Below are 19921 nucleotides of genomic sequence, written 5' to 3' on the forward strand. Positions count from 1 at the left end.
GTTGAAAATAATGCGGAAGTTCCGCGGTTGCGGATGCGGATGCGGATATTCGCAACATCCCTGTTATATATGACACCGTAAGATTGTGAACCCGTTAGTTTATAATCTAACGTAGGTTAGGTTACGTTAGATTATAAATATAATCTCCCTACCGTCAGTTTATAATGTAACTAGCGAGATTATAATATGACGAGTGTTTACAATTTTACGGTGACATATATATAGCTATCCATGCCGTAATCGGCAACGGCGACCCTAGTTATTTACGAGCGTGAGCTCTGATATGGCTGGCAAAGCCGAACTCACATTTAAAAACTCTATCGCAGGTGGGGCAGTAAAGTTGACCATCCTCAGTCTACGCGAGGCAGTTGTTCAAATTAAAAGTTTACAGTGTCTGTCAAAAAATAATTGTCAAAATACAAATGACCATGAGCTCAACTAACAACCTTTATCCGCTCACGTCCCGTCACCTGTCCGACTTGCCCGCGTTGAGGTGGTTCTTGGTGGAACTTGAGGGCGTCATAAAATCAACTGTCAAAAAGCTATTACCAAATACAAAATTACCATGAGCTCGATTTACAACAACCTTTATCCGCTCACGTCCCGTCACCTGTCCGACTTGCCCGCGTTGAGGTGGTTGGGTGCGTCGGCGAAGGCGAACTTGAGGCGGTAGGCCTCCGCCACCAGCAGGCTGATGCTGGAGTCCGTCCAGTTGTGCGTGGGCACGTTCTGCAGCAGGATCATGAGGCCCTGGAAGTCGCGCTCCAGCATCAGACGCTCGCGCCAGTGGAGGAGGAACGCTAGAACGCAAGTGGAGGTCAAATGTTTAGTTTACACATAAAATACAGGGGTTTTTAGGGTTCCGTACCTCAAAAGAAACAAACGGAACCCTTATAGGATCACTCGTGCGTCTGTCTGTCTGTCTGTCCGATTTTCTCCCCCCCCCCCGTTTATCTCGGAAACTACTGGGTCTAAAATTTTGAAAAAAATACACAAAATAGTTCTTTGCCTATAGATGACAGAAAAACCTATTAGAAATGTGCAGTCAAGCGTGAGTCGGACTTAATGTACAGAACCCTTGGAACGCAATCCGACTCGTACTTGGCCGGTTTTTCATGTTAAATGTGTACCCAAAGCTGGGAACCGGTTTAAAATATACCGGTACCGGTTAATACAGGTATAATTTGACTTTATTTTAAAATTGGTCAATCTAACTATTATTTTAGAAACTGGGATATAAAAACAGAAGTTATGGCGTCTACTCCGAATGGAAAAGAAAGCACTGAAAGCCTTGGTCACTTTTTCTTTCGTATATGTGCCGTTTCAACTAAAAGGTACCACATAATTGAAGCTTTATGGAAATAGCACCTTATTTACAACCGACAATAAGACTTGTGGTTGAAAATGGCACATACGTCTTTTTCAGTTTATAAAAACAGGCAACTGATTGCACAAACATATGATATGAGCAAAGCTATTAGATTAGATTCAGCTAAATCAGTGTCCAACAGGCGAATGGTTCAGGGGAGCGGTATTTATCTGATGAGGGGGTTGTTTATCCGGCAGACCCTGGAGGTAGCTATGACCTACCTTCACACACGTACAGCTGGAAGGTAGCAAAGCCGTCAGACTCAGCCAAGTACGTGTCCCACAGTCTAATGGTGCAGGGGAGTGGGATCTCCCTGGTGAAGAGGTTACAGGTAGTCTGATGTGGACCTACCTGCACACACGTACAGCTGGAAGGTAGCAAAGCCGTCTGACTCAGCCAAGTACGTGTCCCACAGTCTAATGGTGCAGGGGAGTGGGATCTCCCTGGTGAGGAGGTTACAGGTAGTCTGATGTGGACCTACCTGCACACACGTACAGCTGGAAGGTAGCAAAGCCGTCTGACTCAGCCAAGTACGTGTCCCACAGTCTAATGGTGCAGGGGAGTGGGATCTCCCTGGTGAGGAGGTTACAGGTAGTCTGATGTGGACCTACCTGCACACACGTACAGCTGGAAGGTAGCAAAGCCGTCAGACTCAGCCAAGTACGTGTCCCACAGTCTAATGGTGCAGGGGAGTGGGATCTCCCTGGTGAGGAGGTTGTTCATCCAGCGGAAGGAGAACTGCAGGTAGTCAACGCCGTGGTTCTGGAGGTGCGTGTGGAGCGGCAGGTCGATGCGGCGGATCAGGTCTTTCAGCTGGTTCACCTGGAAACAAAGAATTACTTGTTTTTAGACTGAAAGAGCTATCCATGAACATCTAAGTAATCTTATGTTTAACAAGCCGATGATTGTCGGTTTTCCCTGTCATTTTTATACTTGTGTTTATACATTTGTAACCGTATTTTTATCACCATGGTTTTAGTCTCTAAATTTTCTCTCCGCTTGGTCATTTCAAAATGTCCGGGACACTATCGTTCCGTGTACGGAAAAGACATTTATAATTTATTTTTAAACTTAAATCTTTTTCGTTGAAATTCCGTTTTCCTGTTCGTAATCTTCATTTGAACAAATTCAACGAGGTTATCTACTTATACATTGATTTTATTTTTTCCTTCTGTATATCATTCCCTGTAGTTAAGCAGCTGCAAGAAAAATAAGAGAACATTTTCAAATGTAATATAACTACTAACCTTATACTGAATCCCAAGCTGAGCAAATATATAATTATCCTGTATACTGTCCAGAAACTTAGACAGGCACCAAAAAGAGTCTGCTTCAATAACATCCCGCTGCGCTTCCTCCAGCTTGTCCAGAGGGTAGTTATCCAGCTCTTCGCCAGGTATGGCCTCCTGGAGGAACACCATGAAGAAGGGTGTCACGAGGTCGTTGATGCCCTGCACGTATCCCGAGGCGGGGTGCCGGATCGCCCAGATGTAGAGGATGCGTTCGAACATCACCTGGAAATAGAGTTATATTTTATTTATTTATTTATTTAGCAATAAATATTGTTGGAAGGTTCATCACTCATCTCACTTTACATGGTGGTGCTGCCAAAGTGACCTCTCTAGAAAATTTAAATATAAAAAAATATAAAAAGGTCTCATCACGTGGTCTATCCGTATCTGCCTATAAGTATTGTCGTCGTACATGGCGACCCTGCCAATGCAACTCTGAGAACACTCTATAAATGAACTAAGTAACTAACCAGTACTGTGTGCTGTTGAAACAGGGCTACAAGTGGACTCGTACGTGCCATCCGTAGTATATCAATGTGTATCTGTCTGTAGGTATCGTCGTCTGACATGGCGACCATGCCAATGCAACTCTGAGAACACTCTACAAATGAACTAACCAGTACTGTGCTGTTGAAACTGCGCTACAAGTGGACCCATCCGTGGTATATCAATGTGTACTTGTCTGTAGGTATCGTCGTCTGACATGGCGACCCTGCCAATGCCACTCTTTAACTCAAGAAATGGACTTACCTGAACTGTGTGTTGTTGAAAGAGTGCAACCAACGGGCTCATCCGTGGTATATCAATGTGTATCTGCCTGTAAGTATCGTCGTCCCTCTCTGCATCGTAGTACTGTCTCACTAGATGCTTGTAATCCGCTCGCTTGCGCTCTAAAGTCTCGGTGCGACGCTCGGTGTTGGCGGGAAGGTAGCCGGCTAGCAGGCGCCATGTGTTTGCACGAGCCTGCAGCAAGGAAACGATTATCACTACATAATTAGTATAAAACAAAGTCGCTTCCCGCTGTCTGTCTGTCCCTATTGTATATGCTTAGATTTTTAAAACTACGCAACGGATTTTCATGCGGTTTTTTTAAATAGATAAATTCAAGAGGAAGGTTTATGTATAAGTTGTTAACCCATGGGAAGTCGGGGCGGGTTGCTAGTTTACAACAATTCATAATTTAATTTAAACTGTCGTAAGACATACTTAAAATTCAACTAATATACTTGGGCTGACTAAACTGATTTGGCTGATTCAGGCTTCAATCGTATTTTTACGACGGCGAAGTATGCCGTGGAGATTTACGATAAGAAAACTGGACATTTTAAAGATGGTGATAGCACCAAATATTTCAAATATCTTAGAATTACAAAAGCATAGGCTTTTCTAATTCTAACATATTTGAAATATTATGGCACTATGATATCCCAATATTCACTCTGATAGGAATGGATAATTTAAACCTGCAACCTCTGGATTGAAAGTTACACGGTCTAATCACTAGGCCACCAGTGATTCTTTACAATTTACAACTATTTTTCATATAAATAATTAAATATACAGAATTACATTGTTACTGCTTGCAACTCTTGCAGCATACTGTTTTAACATTTTCCCTTCTTACGCATAAAAAATTCAACTACATATTTATAAAGTAGTTTATATCCAATGTTCTGTAAAAAGCTACCAGTCCCCTGTTTATCAAAAGCTTGTAACATGTAATACAAATGGAAGTCCCTTTCTAACAAAAGCTGTCAAAAAGGGACTTTCACTTGTATTACAAGTTACAAGCTTTTGATAAACAGGGCACAGTTGTTACATTACTTACATTTATAATATTAGTATTGATTGCCTGACTATGAGTATTATATTCTTTGTTGCCAGACAAGGCTACATTTGTCTGATTCAACTAAAAGAAGCCTTATATGTAATTCTAATTCTATCTATACAAGATAATTACAATACATCCAATAATAACAAATTGTCAAGGTTAAATATAGCACACTTTATAATTATAGCATTTAATTTCTGTTAAAAACATCCTCATATAATTTATCTTTAATGTAGCTGTGTACTTAGTAAACAAACATCTTCATTTATGTAAACTGAAGTGACGACAAGTGTTTTATCACATCAACAACTAGTTTGATGAAACAACCACTCCCACTCATTAATAATTATTAATTAATTATGTAAAAATGACTAGACAAATGGTGTATTGGTTTACTTTATAATGTTGGGTAATTACAAAAGTCACCAATAAACCAATAATTAATTACACAACATTCTAAAGCATGCAGATTTACCAAAATATACCTTTATTTAATATCAAATACCTATAGGGGACTACAAGTCAAATCAGTTTCCGTTTGAAGATGATGATGACATCATCATCATCCTGGCGTCAATCCCAGCTGTGCCCCCGCGCGGGGCGCGGGGACCCGGGGTCCGCCTATGACAGTCAAATATTATTCATTGACTATTTATTATTATTAACTGTACATACCAAAACATTCATGAAGGCTTATCATAATAATATTAGATGATTATCTTGAAAGGCAGTTTTTAAGCCATTAAGCATAATTATACTGATAACAATTTAGCCAAAATATAATATGTTAGAGTCTGTGCGGAAAGAGAAGTCTTGGAATGTATGGGGCCCAATACATTTCACAACTCTTCTCTTTCCGCACAGACTCTATCTGGCTTGGCAGATTCTGACAAGTCGATAGTAGTTTTTTTTTCACTGTTACGATTAAAATCTAAGAGATCAAGCCTTGCTTGGAAAACATATAAAAACTCAAAAATGCGCGTTTTCACAGAGACAAGACCACTCGATTTTTTCGAGTCCGACTCGCACTTGTCCGGTATTTTAGAAGTATGAAAGCGAACTGGATAGTTTTTCCTCAAAAGTATTCTCTGGCGGACACAATCATATTGGAATGACAAACATATTTTGTGTTTTAGAATATCACATTGGGAATTCTATCTATCTATCTATATAGCCTTTTATTCCGATCCTTGGGTACAACGGTTATTAAGACGATTTTATTTATTTTTTTACAATATGTCCCGCAGTTCGGTGTGCCTCTTGGCATAGGCCTCCTCCAACCTTCTCCACTGTACTCTGTCCTCTGCAACTCTGGACCAGTAAGGCCCCAGGGTTAAGGGAAATCCGCATTGGGAATTACTCAAACACTATTTCTAGTTATATCTGTGTTACCTATTTGTTGACTTGTTGAGACTTAAGCAGTTAAGCCATTCAGAATCAAGGAATTCGCTTTGTTTAGACTTGAATCATGTCGCCAAACACCAACTCAATATTAGCCAGCAACAACAGAATTAACTCTGTTTAAAAAACCAAACATCAGCACTTACACCAAGGCTTTAAACAAGTTGTCTATATTATAAATAAATAAATATTATAGGACATTCTTACACAAATTGACTAAGTCCCACAGTAAGCTCAAGAAGGCTTGTGTTGTGGGTACTCAGACAACGATATATATAATATACAAATACATAGAAAACACCCAAGACTCAGGAACAAATATCTTACCGGGATTCGAACCCAGGACCGCAGCTTTACAGGCAGGGTCACTACCCAAGTACCCACTAGGCTAGACCAGTTGTTATCACTACATTATACATAGATATAGTTGGTCAAACCAATTTGTCAGTCAGTAGCAACCAGGAAAACTATACTCATCCTTTTCTTTTGGGTGCTAGTACTAGTGTAAGACATAGATAGATACATTCTCTCTATGTTTGAAATGAGACAGTCATTTGACAAACTATAGGGTTATATTTATTTGTATCTAATAAATAATATCATGTTAATGTTAATGACGATCATAATATAAATTCATGTAGATTAGTTTAGCATAATTTATAATGTAATTTCATATTATGAGAATAAATATCTAAATCTAAATCTATTATGTATCACACTTACCTTTACTGGGATCCCAGACCAGCTGAGCTGCTTCAGCTCATCCAAGTTAATAACGGCACTGTCATGCAGCTGCTGAAACCTTTCCAGCTTAGATTCACTGCTCTCCTCTCGAGAAGTGAGCGCCGACAGCCGCACCGCCCGCGGCCGCCCAGGATAGTGCCTCAGCGGCCCCGCGCTGCCCCCGGGCCCGCTCCTTCGCCCCTCACTCCTCCTCACTGGCACCGCATCCTCCCTCTTCTCCTTTTCACTTTCCACTTCAGTCTTCACTGTCTTTACATTCTTAGTACTATTCCTATGCGAATTTATAACGTTCAAAGCGGCGGTATGCGATATGGCTTTCGATATCTTCGTCTCCGCGATCCCTGATATGATCTCGTCGTCCCCCAGGTCCCAAGCGTCGTTCACCGACGCCTGGAACTGCTGGTAAGAGGAGCCAGACATAACCTCCACTCCCCGCTGGGGCCTGCCCGGTACGCGCTGTGGGGTCTTCCAAAACGTGTCAGGCAACCCGTTTTTGTCATGTTCGGGTTGGTGACTTTCCATAATAATATACAGCAAGGAACATTCTAAATAACTTTGTTGAACAACAAAATAGTAGAAGGAAAATGTTTTTGATATGACATGACACTTGGACATAGACAAAATAACTCTTGGTTACGTACCCCATGGGTGCGTTTTCTTTGCGCAGTTTTTGCAATGCAAGTTTTGCAGATTACTAAAAACAAGAAAAGTTTGTTTATAAAAAGGAAATATTAAAAAATAAGTCGCGTAATTATTGGATCTTTTTTGAGGTAGACAGAAGTTATGTGTCAAATTATTTCAATCTTGGACTTGGTATTCCGGTTATTTTTGTAAATATTGTAAAAAATGTTTATTTATTAATCGTTATTTAAATGTTGATACGACATTTAGCAATTAAACTACAAAATTCATAAATATAATTATCTCAAAATCACATGAATAGTAGTCATCAATTTTTTTTAGAAAAACGTTTTTCGTGCAAAGATCACTGTTTCTAGGTGGCTTGTTAGATCAATATCAAAAACTGGAATCTTTCAAAGAAATTCATTCGAAAATTAAGGAAAGATGGCTAGCCCGAGCCCAGAAGGCGATGCCACGTCAATGTTCATGGCCCGAAGAGAAAAGCAGGGCAGTCCTTTACTATCAGATGAAAATACGAGAAGAAAAAGTAAAGAACAACCTCCAGTAGAAGTTATAACAGTGAAAGACTTCTTCGACTTTATGAAGACGGCGTATCAAGTTTACGAGCATTTAGAAGGTGATGAGGATGAAGGAGCGAAGATTGACTGGGAGGAATTAACGAAATTAACGGTTATTAACCACGTTATCGAACAACAGGAACGAGACTTGTTGTACCAAACTGCTTGTGCGGAACCCAAGCCCATCACTAGCAAGAGCGACACAACTTTGGAAAAGAAGAAAACTGAAAATAAAAGTATTGAGAAACGAATGAGTTGTAGTGAAATTGAGCGTAAGTTTAATTGCAATATTTAACTATTGTAACTCCCTTTTTAGAAATACTTAATCACATACATATAAAAAAAAATTACTCATATGAGGGAATTTTCAGAGGGTGGTTCGAGAAGAAAGTCTTTAATTTGTGAAGCCAAGGTAGAGATGCTTGGAGTTTGGACTGAGGCAAATCTGAATTGTAAATTAAACGATGTAAGTAATGTAAGAAACAAGAAACGTAAAAAAAACATATATTAAATAATTGCCGACAGATGGCGCTAAATTCAATATTGTTTTCAGGTTATAAATGAAGGCATTTTGGATTCAATTTTGCCTTACTTAGTCGGATATAAGAAACCCACGAAAAGTGCTAGTGTATACACACCGATTATAAAGAAGGCGCTGTCAACTACTAGCACTGAAGTGAAAAAGCCGGCAAGTTTTGGAAGTCAGTTCATTTCTTTGCTTTTTAATATATAAAACAAATAATACTTCGAAGTGGTGCAAATAACGTATATTTTTAGGTTTTGTATGCGAAAAGGAATCAAGAGACCGATTGGGAAGACGCAAATCGTCAATAATAGCATTACAGGAAAAAATGAACCAAAAGCAAGAGTGAGTTTTTACAAACTATTACTAGATGGCGTTTTTGTCAAAAATCTTACTGTAGATTTTGTTTTTATTTTGTAACAGCCCTGTTTCAACTGTTTTTTTTTTATGTATCAATTATTTCCTGCATAAAAAATAATGACCATGATGATTTTTATAAAAAAAGTATAAAACAAAATAATTCTTGTACTGCATTTAGATACGTAAAATGCTTGATCATTTTATACTTTTAATTGTGCTATAAAATAGCTTATCTTTATTCTTGCACTTACCAATTTCAACTCTCTTAACAATTTATTAACTAAAATAAAACAACTGTATCGTAATTTCGACTCCCTCATCAACATCCGATATGGTCTAGTGGCTAGGATACCTGGCTCTCACCCAGGAGGCTCGGGTTCGATTCCCGGTATCGGAATAACTTTTTGTATTTTTCTTTTTTAGTGGTGACGTAGAAATTCACGTATGCGACGAAGTGAAAGGCCTGAAGAAAGACTTCAGGTGTCCGCAGAAGCTGCTGGTGTCTAAAATGGGGTACTTCGCTGACGTCACGGCGGGGCAGCGGTTGGAAGACATGGATATATCGGTGCACTGCGATATACAGGTTTATTTTAATCATTTGATGCTTTTCGTATACCAAGCCGAGCCGGCAAACAAGCATACGGGCCGCCTGATGGTAAGTAGTCACCGTAGCCTATATGGACGCCTGTAACTTCTGACGTTTTGCATGCGCGGATGTGTTTTACATAAACTTAAATGTATGCTGGTTAATTAATTGACTATTGAAGTAAATTGTGCTTACAATTTATTAGCTGAAATAAATGGTGCCGTGCACCGTACTTTAAGCCTTGCGGTAACTTAGTTGTCAAGCGTGTAATTTGCACACTTATGGACCAATAGGTAGGTGTTATCAATGTTTTTTCTGTTCTAGAATTTAATAAAGTTAATTTTTTGTAAAGAATAAAACTTAATTGAATTTGGCCTTTGGAAATATTTCATTCGATATAATAAAAGGGCCTTTTGCCAGTAATCAGCCCCCTGTACCTATACCAATACAATTCAATTCAATTCAATTCAATTCAATATTTTTATTGTTGCAAATTATTATTTAAATAAATAAATGTTACAGATTTTCGATTGGTTAATGCGCTGGGTGAAGCGTGACTCCATCCTGGTGGCGGACTGGCCGCTCCTGGACCCTCACAATGTGGTGCCTATACTGGTCTCCGCATCTTTTCTGCAGGTTAGACAATAATATAAACCATCAAAAACATTACATGTAAAAAGGTGCAAGTCTCGCAATTATAAAAAAGCGGCCAAGTGCGAGTCGGACTCGCCCATGAAGGGTTCCGTATTTAGGCGATTTATGACGTATTAAAAAAAAACTACTTACTAGATCTCGTTCAAACCAATTTTCGGTGGAAGTTTACATGGTGAACAAATCAAGGGTGAACAGGCACCTTCTGGGCAGACTCGGTCCATCGTAGGCCACGTCTTCGCCCCGGCTAGTCTGTGGCCATGAGTAAGCCCATTTTTAATAAAAAAAAAAATGTACATCATATATTTTTTTTAGTTTTATCATTCTCTTATTTTAGAAGTTACAGGGGGGGGGGACACACATTTTACCACTTTGGAAGTGTCTCTCGCGCAAACTATTCAGTTTAGAAAAAAATGATATTAGAAACCTCAATATCATTTTTGAAGACCTATCCATAGATACCCCACACGTATGGGTTTGATGAAAAAAAAATTTTTGAGTTTCAGTTCAAAGTATGGGGAACCCCAAAAATTTATTGTTTTTTTTTCTATTTTTGTGTGAAAATCTTAATGCGGTTCAGAGAGTAGATGTACTTACCAAGTTTCAACAGTATAGTTCTTATAGTTTCGGAGAAAAGTGGCTGTGACATACGGACGGACAGACAGACGGACAGACAGACAGACAGACAGACATGACGAATCTATAAGGGTTCCGTTTTTTGCCATTTGGCTACGGAACCCTAAAAAGTGGCCTGAATCGCTTCGAGAAAAGGATGGTACGGCCGCCTCTTTATTTTGCTAGACTTGGCGGGGGCACTGCCGTGCCCCAGATAAAAAGCGTCGACAACGCGCTTGTTACACCTATAGCAAGTGCCCAAAGGATCATCATCTTCCTCGCGTTGTCCCGGCATTTTGCCACGGCTCATGGGAGCCTGCTGGGGTCCGCTTGGCAACTAATCCCAGGAATTGGCGTGGGCACTAGTTTTTACGAAAGCGACTGCTATTCTGACCCTCCAACCCAAAGGGGAAACTAGGCCTTATTGGTCAAGCAAGCAAGCCCAGAGCATATTGAATGGTAAAAAAGCAATGTAACATTTTCTACAAAATATTACTTTTAGAAAGGTTATGGACGTAATGGTACATTTTATCGCGTTGCAATAAAATCCACGAATGCTCCTTTATTCAGTCTATCTTAGTCAGTTAACGGAAATAAAACAATCTTAGTTAACTGTTGTTTACATAGATGGAGCCACTGCTGCACGACTGCCTCATCTACTGCCACGCACACATGAGCGAAATTGTAAAAACGTCCACCAACTTAGCCTGCCTCAGCGATGCTCTGCTTACCAGGTAACCACCCCATTATGTAAGTATTGTACCTATAGGGCAGCCATTCTCAAATTGTGTTCCGCGGAACCCTAGGGTTCCGCGACACCCCTGCAGGGGTTCCGCAAGAATTTAGAATAATAAAATAAGCATAATTATTATGCTTATTAATAAAAAAATACACTTTTAAAAACTATTGTTTTATTGTAGGGTTCCATCAAGTATTTCGCTTTACAAAAGGGTTCCGTCAAAAAAAAAGATTGAGAACCGCTGCTATAGGGAGTATTTACTGCAATGTTCTGCCGCCAGAGTGCAGCACTAGCACCCATCGTAAGCCATAGAGTAACTTATACATACTGTGCCTTAAACTGTTTATTGACAAGTTTACAAAGACAATAAAATATGACATTGATACCTATATCAAGGCGGTTTGTTTACAAAGGGTCTACCGGGAAACGCGAAAGTCGAAACTCAGCTACCGCCAATTTTATCGCCTCTTATCGCTCGAATATGCAAGAGTGATAAAGAGTTTAGATAATAAAATTTCGACTCTCTCGTTTGCGGTAGACCCTTAGATTGTGACTGATTGTGGGAGTGGCGCCCCCTACGCAGAGTTTCGCGTAATATTCCCTATTGTACGCAGTTCTATGTACTACTACTCTACTGGATATCGTGTACTTTATAAATGCACTAGCGACCCGCCCCGGCTTCGCACGGGTTAACAAATTATACATAAACCTTCCTCTTGAATCATTCTATCTATTAAAAAAACCGCATCAAAATCCGTTGCGTAGTTTTAAAGATCTTTTAAGCATACAGACAGACAGACAGACAGGGAAGTGACTTTGTTTTATACTATGTAGTGATGCGGTCTATATCTATCAGATTGGCAGCAATGTACACGAACGCAGAGCTAGAAGCCATTCGCGACCGCAAGGACAAGATCCAGTCGCGCCTCTACTGCAAGATGATCCTGTCTCTAGCCGAGCCTGTGCCCGAGACACTGCGGGGGCATTATGCCACGCTAGCCACGCTGTTTAAGTGTAGCAAGTAAGTTAGTTAACTACATAAATTCTTAAGAGATTCGTTAAATCTGAACATACTCCAAGAGTTCCAAAAACGCTCATCATACGATCTTCTGCCCTAGAAGCGCTGGTGGCCTAGCGGTAAGAGCGTGCGACTTTCAATCCGGAGGTTGGAGTTCAAACCCCGGCTCGTACCAATGAGTTTTTCGGAACTTAAAATATGGACGAAATCTCATTTGATATTTATCAGTCGCTTTTCGGTGAAGGAAAACATCGTGAGGAAACCGGACTAATCCCAATAAGGTCTAGTTTACCCTCTGGGTTAGAAGGTCAGATGGCAGTCGCTTCCATAGAAACTAGTGTCTACGCCAATTCTTGGGATTAGTTGGTACCCGCACCACCCGCTACCCCCGCTTACTGCGATCGTGAATTTCGAGTTTTTCTATCCCTAATGGACCAGATGAACGATATGATCCGTATATTAGTTGCTCTATGTACGAGTGTCTCCTGAACACCAGATGCTGCAAGTTGCTGGGCCGCCACATCGCCGAGCAGGTGCCGTGCCAGCCCGCCAGCATGCGCATAGACCGACGCGGCAACGTCATCTCTTCACACACCAAGTGAGTGCCTTCATCCATCATCAGACCAGATAAATGGGCCATTTTATTTAAAGTTGTCCCCTACACTTTCTTTTTAAATTTGTGAATTCCTATGGTACCTATTTCTACTCAGAATCACGAGCTCTTTCTATCCTAATAAGGTGAAAAAAAATCTCACAAGGTTTTCTTCCCATGCCGTTACCATTTTTCATAGACTTTGTATGGCGGTTTCGGAATGGAAAGATCGAAAAATGTATGGAAATCTTGGGACACTTTTTTTCTCCTATTAGGATCAAAAGAGCTCATGATTCTGAGTAGAAATAACATTAATAAATCCCAATTTTGAAAAAAAAGTGTAAGGGACATCTTTAAATAAAATGGCCCAAATGTGGTCTACAATAGCCGGGTCCACACTGAGCGAGCACGCACGTGCGAGGCAATTTCCTGCGCACAAAACGGCCAGTGTAGACGTGCCTCGGCTGAAGCGGTGCGCGCGAGGCACATCTACACTGGCCGTTTTCTGCGCGATGAAATTGTCTCGCACGTGCGTGCTCGCTCAGTGTGGACCCGGCTATCACACATGATACCTAAATTATTCGGTTTTCTTTCATCTCGTTAAAACCGCCATACCATCATCTTAATAAGCCTTGAATTGTTGAGACCAGACGCTGCGTAAATACAGCTAAACGGGTGAATAAAGCGGTGGTAAGAAGGGCTGCTAGGGCTCCACATTTGAGCAATATGTTTCCAATTTCAAGGGTATTTCAAGGTTGTCTGGAAGAGATCGCTCTTTAGCGATAAGACCGCCTGTTGTTACCTCTGTCTTTATGTATTAATTATGTATGTCTCTCTGTAAATGTTTTATTGAGGTTGTGCAATAAAGAGGATTTGTATTGTATTGGCCTATATAATCTTCAACGGTTTAGGTTGTTCAATTGCCTGTAAGTATCTAAGTACCGGAACTATTGTAGTATGTAGGTATATATGTAAGAAATAGGTTACAATCAAATGTATTTCTTGCCAGAGACCCATCGTGGAGCCTCAACGAATACATCACCTGGCTATACGGTGAGCTGCGCTCCTGGCGGCGCGTGTACTGGCGCCTGTGGGCGGACTGCCACTTCCTGCGCTGCCAGCTGTGTGACAGCCACTTCCCCAACTACCAGGTATTGTGGCAGTATGACTAGATCTGTTTCTTGCCAGAGACCCATCGTGGAGCCTCAATGAATACATCACCTGGCTATACGGTGAGCTGCGCTCCTGGCGGCGCGTGTACTGGCGCCTGTGGGCGGACTGCCACTTCCTGCGCTGCCAGCTGTGTGACAGCCACTTCCCCAACTACCAGGTATTTTGGCAGTATGACTAGATCTTTCTTGCCAGAGATCCATCATGGAGCCTCAACGAACACATGGCGTCGTGTTTATTGGCGGTTATAGGCAGACTGCCAGTCTCGCGCTGTCAGCTGTGTGGTATGATAGATACCTACTTCCCTAACTACCATATTTACTTACTGAATTATCCTCTAAATGTTGGTGTACTATGCTTGAAAAAGACTACTTCGAGCTGTTAAAAAAATCCGAGAGACCATGACCTCTGACCCTTGACTTGCGTAACTTGCGTAACTTGCGTTTGAAGAGAAGACATGTCATACTCGAATTTAAACTGTTGTGAGACATACTAACATTGAAAATTATTCACATGTCATACTAGAACAGAATAAATAATAGTACTAAGTGCAGAAGACTCACTCTCTAACAAAACGCGTCTGTTACGATCAGCACAGATATGGCCGCTAGGTGGCGACAGCGCCACGCGCGGCTTATGGCCTTCCCCAAAATTGGGGCCGAACGGATGTACTTTTAGCTACCTGTAGCAAAGCGACGAAATTGCGGAGTGAGACACGCCTGATACTAGAGAATCTGACCACTAGTAATCATTGTTTAACTTCAAAGAGCACTGTTCTGTCTCAGAAGTGAGATCCCTAATAGGTTTTGCAACATACATACAATTCATACAATCATGAAATCCAGTTGGACTGCAGCTGCGGAAATTATACAGTTTGCTTCTATCCTAAAGGGGCCCACAGATTACCAGTTCGCCGACGAAATCCGCCTGTCAGTTAAACGCAAGGTGACAGTTCCGAACAACTGACAGTCTGATATCGTCTGGTAATCTGTGGACCCCTTTAAGTCGACGTTGTTTACAGATGGAATGGTGTTCCTACCACGAGCAAGGCGCGCATATGTTCTCGGTGGACAATCGTCCAGCGTTGCCCGCTGGTCGCTACCCGTGCTGTGGCGAACGGGCTTATCGCTTCGAGACACTCACACGCAACACGGTAAGATATGCAACCTGCTTTCTTCTGGTCTCAATCTCAGAGGCATAATATTGAAGCTAATTCAGAATGGCGGTGAGGCTAACTGAATATACTGCACATATATTGACACTTGCCATTATTCGTCTGAGTTGTCCATAGGTAGGTTAAGTAGGTATACCTATAGGTAATCAATGTTGGAGCAACAAGCAAATTAAGCTCGACTTGTTTAGAGCACATGCCTAAAGTACCAAAATTTAAGGGCGAACCAGGTCACCAGATAACAAACTCTTAAGGCCCCAGTACACAATGGGCCATCGCCGGCCACTCCAAGGGACGCATTTATGCGTTAGAGGGAGCAAGTGATATTGCTATCTCATTCTACCGCATGGCTGCGTCCCTTGGAGTGGCCGGCGATGGCCCATTGTGTACTGGGGCCTTTACAATGCGCTGCCATGTATCATGTATGTCGTCCTCAGTCCCCAGGGTTGTCAATTACATAAGTTCTGCCGCGTGTCTCCCTAGGGTTATCAGTTACATAAGTTCTGCCGCGTGTCTCCCTAGGGTTATCAGTTACATAAGTTCTGCCGCGTGTCTCCCTAGGGTTATCAGTTACATAAGTTCTGCCGCGTGTCTCCCTAGGGTTATCAGTTACATAAGTTCTGCCGCGTGTCTCCCTAGGGTTATCAGTTACATAAGTTCTGCCGCGTGTCTCCCTAGGGTTATCAGTTACATAAGTTCTGCCGCGTGTCTCCCTAGGGTTATCAGTTACATAAGTTCTGCCGCGTGTCTCCCTAGGGTTATCAGTTACATATGTTCTGCCGCGTGTCTCCCCAGGGCTGTCAATTCCGCGAGCACGTCCCAGACGAGCGCCTCCCCACGGACGCGGCCGTGATGGAGCTCTACAGCCAGTTCCGCGAGATGATCGCCATGAGGCCGCCACAACTCATGTTCCCGGAGCGCCTCACCAGGCTTGTACCCAGAGGTAACATGTTGAAGACAAGCAATTCTCTCCTGTACTCTCTGTATTACGGATTTTTCACTACATTTCGCGCAAGAGGTCCGAGGAAACACAATAGCCCCTGTTTGGCCCCAACGCCTCTACGCAAATCCCTATATTGTAGGTACTTACTTTGCTAATTTCTTTGGACATGTGATCAGATCAGAGAGTTTGGCGAAGAAAATATAAGGATGGACGTATAAAGTACCTATCCACGCGTTGGGCGGACAGAATACCTTTAGAACATCGGAAAGTAAAGTCATATTAGGCTCTTATAAACCAAGATATTAGAGTGCATTATCATTTTCCATCGTATTTTTACGGAAATGTACGAACGTGTCTTGCTATTTCAGTCAGTCTCGTTCCAAAAAGTACTGAGGTTGAATGAAGTAGCATGACAAATACGAACGTCCGAGAAAATACGATGGAAAACAATTATACACTACATCTGTAGCCCGAAAGTCTCGAAACTGGATCACAGAATAAGTAATAGTATTATCATACAGAACGGACACGCACCGCCCCGCCCCGATTCGGATTACCTCGCCCGCGACAGGCCGCGACATGAATGTGTGCGTAAGTCGCTCTACTGAGAGCATGTCAGGATTCCGTCAGAAACTCAATGACGCGTGTACAGACGTGCCGCGCACACATATAAACGCAAATCACTTTAGGGTTCCGTACCCAAAGGGTAAAAACGGGGCCCTATTACTAAGACTCCGCTGTCCGTCCGTCCGTCCGTCTGTCACCAGGCTGTATCTCACGAACCGTGATAGCTAGACAGTTGAAATTTTCACAGATGATGTATTTCTGTTGCCGCTATAACACCAAATACTAAAAACAGAATAAAATAAAGGTTTAAGTGGGGCTCCCATACAACAAACGTGATTTTTGACCGAAGTTAAGTAACGTTGGGCGGGGTCAGTACTTGGATGGGTGACCGTCTTTTTGCTTGTTTTGCTCTATTTTTTGTTGATGGTGCGGAACCCTCCGCGCGAGTCCTCGCACTTGGCCGGTTTTTGATGTATGGCGTGTCCGCCCTGTGACTGGATGATGATCATCTGCACAGAGACAGCGGAGGACAGCGCCGGCCGTCTGCAATGCAAGGAGGTGTTCTGGTGGGAGGGCGTCCAGCTGGCGCCGCCGAGGCCGACGTTAGGCCTCCTCGGGAAACTCTACACCAGCGACACCAAGTTCAACCGTGAGACTTCGCTTCGGCTTACCCTTTTCACATATAGTGCGTCAAGCAAATCTTGTCAGTAGCAATGTACTGCAAATTAAAGTAGGGTAACACCATGTAACACTCAAAGAGCAGAATTGCGGTAAGAAAAGCAGCAATGTACATCGAACCAAAACGTGTTTATTTTTCCGCCCTTCATACGTCAGTTCGAATGAATTATCATAACCTCAAATTTTAGTAATGTTTACCGTCAACGAGCATGATTATACATTGTAGGCACCTTAGCTTTGCTTGAGGTCATGCATAATCTTGGTATTTAATGGTGACAGCAGAAATTTCTCTTGAAATAGAAACGATTCAGAATGTAAACAATAAGATGATGGCTGTCATTCACGATCCACATTCCACAGATAACACACAGATGACACGCGATTTTGGAATTATTCGAACACAGTGTTGCTAACCCGCGATTTTTCAAATTTGCCGCCTTTTACTACTGACAAGATTTGGTTGATCCAGTATACCTACCTACGCGCTGAGTGTTGAGTGTTGCTCATCATCCGTTTCTGTTTTTAAACCTATTGGGAAAATGTCCATCTCATTGCAAAAACTCCGGTGTTTAAAAACATGTTTCGCAGATTATTATGTTCTTTTCGCAAAACATAAATATAAAAGAGAAATCTTTAAAAATTAGGTAGGTACCTACTTTGTTTCTAACAAAAATTGCAAATAAAACATAATTTTAAGATTTTACGATCCAAAATTAGGTACATAGAAAAATTAACGCTGTACATTTGCTATGCCCCATCGATTAATTTGGTTTATAAGTTAACGACAATAAGTAGTTCGAAATAAAATTCACAGCGACTTTTGACGTTGACTGTACATACACGTAAACGTAACATAAGAGTAGTATGTTCATGGTTCAGTCATAGAGAAATGTTCGGTATAGAAGCGTCACTTCGTTATATCGTCACTGATTCGGACGGACTATTTTTTTATTTTGGTATTTATTTTAGTTTACTTAACGATTGTATTACTCTTATGTCACTTCATTTAATTGGCGATAGGCATTGGGGTACTGTAAATACACAGTGTAGAGTGAAAGATATACCGAGTTGTAATTGTAGTTACTTATCCGATTATTATGTTCATGAAAACTTCCGCGCGCAAAACGAGTGAACAAAGTTGTTGTTTTGTAACCTAAAAGAAAGATTCCATTATGAAAAGCGTGTAAAATGTTGAAAATGTGGAATCTTGAACATTTCGAGGGTTTCAATAAGGCTAAGCTAACATTTAAAACGCTCGTTACCACTCGGTGTAAATCCTTTAAAATAACCCACGTACTTCTGTACAAACACTTTTAAAAACTGAGCATTCGTAGCACTTAGGGTCGGTTACACTAAACGTTAAAAATTAAAATGTTCCCTAAATTTGCTATTGCAAGACGTTAACCAGTCCGTCAATTGTACATATAGTGCAACTGACCCTTATTAGTGTAAGGCCTGAGTGGACGCTCGAAGCGGAGCGTTCGGCGGGGCGTGCAGCGTGGCTGTGGGCTCACGCGTGATGTGAGCAGCGTGCACTAAGGCCGCTCCTATACGTGCGCATTTGTTTAACATGCACGCCGCACGCCCCGCCCCGCTGCACGCCCAACTCGAGCGTCCACTCAGGCCTTACACTTAGTGTGCGTCTTAGAGCTGGGTTGTTTCGAGTTTTCCGTGAAACGAAACGTAACCGTTTCTTTAAATCACGTAACTGTTTTCAAAAACAGTTTCTAAAATAACTGGATTCCCAGTGTGTGTCGAACGAAACGAAATCGCATTGAATTTAGAAACGTACGTACTAGTTTTTAAAACAAAATTATACAATCAACTTCCCTTTGCATCGTCTCACAAATGTCTAATATAACTTGACCCCTAACTTCAGTACTTTATAAAGATAAATCGATAGGTCACACATAAAATGGCCCCTAAATTCGTGATGCTAGCGAGTGTTTGTTAAGCGTCGTGAATTATTTTTAAAGTAGTCCAACTGGCGCCAATTTCGCTACTTGCTTAAATTTTACGCATTAAAAGATTCCTTAATTTAAACCGAGCACTTATTTATCTAACGAACATTGAAGTTTTTGAATATAATGCCTGCTAAAAAGCGCGACTAGCGTCTACCTGACAAAGCTCAATACGTTTCGTTTCGTTTTTATCTTTTCTCAAACATGCAATGAAATGTCGTCGGTCCGGGCGTTATATCAGGCTTCGAAGTATCACGTTTAGGGCGGAGCAACTCCAGAGAACTGTAAAGGAATTTCATACGAAATTTAAGGCCTAGGCCGGGAAGTAATTTTTTTTTTAATTCTAATGTAAACATGGGGTCTGTGTCCATGAACAGACTAAACAGCCGAATTATATTTTTTTTTTGGTGAATGAATGGTTATCGGACCAAAATATCCGTGTTAACGCCTGTTATACACGAACGTACTGATATTAAGGTGACGGTAGAGGTGGGTAAATTTTCAGATTCTG

General features: G+C 41.5%; 2 protein-coding genes and 1 non-coding gene across 3 annotated transcripts in view; 2 read left to right on the forward strand and 1 right to left on the reverse strand.

The window, feature by feature from the left end:
- Nucleotides 1-604: 604 nt before the first annotated feature.
- LOC134657235 (TBC1 domain family member 22A) lies at nt 605-7297 on the reverse strand. Its single transcript, XM_063512807.1, has 5 exons — nt 6617-7297; nt 3412-3624; nt 2617-2883; nt 1981-2191; nt 605-800 (listed from the first exon to the last, which is right to left on the reverse strand). The coding sequence occupies exons 1-5, from the start codon at nt 7250-7252 to the stop codon at nt 607-609; spliced, it is 1521 nt and encodes a 506-aa protein (XP_063368877.1). The 5' UTR covers nt 7253-7297; the 3' UTR covers nt 605-606.
- Nucleotides 7298-7433: 136 nt separating this feature from the next.
- LOC134657282 (SANT and BTB domain regulator of class switch recombination) overlaps nt 7434-19921 on the forward strand; it is a 33895-nt gene continuing 21407 nt past the window's right edge. The window contains exons 1-13 of the mRNA XM_063512864.1: nt 7434-8108; nt 8208-8302; nt 8390-8537; nt 8614-8704; nt 9143-9302; nt 9828-9941; nt 11199-11305; nt 12167-12331; nt 12825-12926; nt 13930-14071; nt 15112-15243; nt 16057-16204; nt 17289-17420. Coding sequence (XP_063368934.1) covers nt 7703-8108; nt 8208-8302; nt 8390-8537; nt 8614-8704; nt 9143-9302; nt 9828-9941; nt 11199-11305; nt 12167-12331; nt 12825-12926; nt 13930-14071; nt 15112-15243; nt 16057-16204; nt 17289-17420 — 1942 coding nt within the window. The 5' untranslated portion in view covers nt 7434-7702. The remainder of the gene's footprint in view (nt 8109-8207; nt 8303-8389; nt 8538-8613; nt 8705-9142; nt 9303-9827; nt 9942-11198; nt 11306-12166; nt 12332-12824; nt 12927-13929; nt 14072-15111; nt 15244-16056; nt 16205-17288; nt 17421-19921) is intronic.
- Nucleotides 9045-9116, forward strand: Trnae-cuc (transfer RNA glutamic acid (anticodon CUC)). Its single transcript has one exon. It is a non-coding gene; the product is annotated as a tRNA-Glu (tRNA).

Source organism: Cydia amplana, chromosome 19 (genome assembly GCF_948474715.1).
Source record: "Cydia amplana chromosome 19, ilCydAmpl1.1, whole genome shotgun sequence".
Taxonomy (NCBI): Eukaryota; Metazoa; Arthropoda; class Insecta; order Lepidoptera; family Tortricidae; genus Cydia; species Cydia amplana.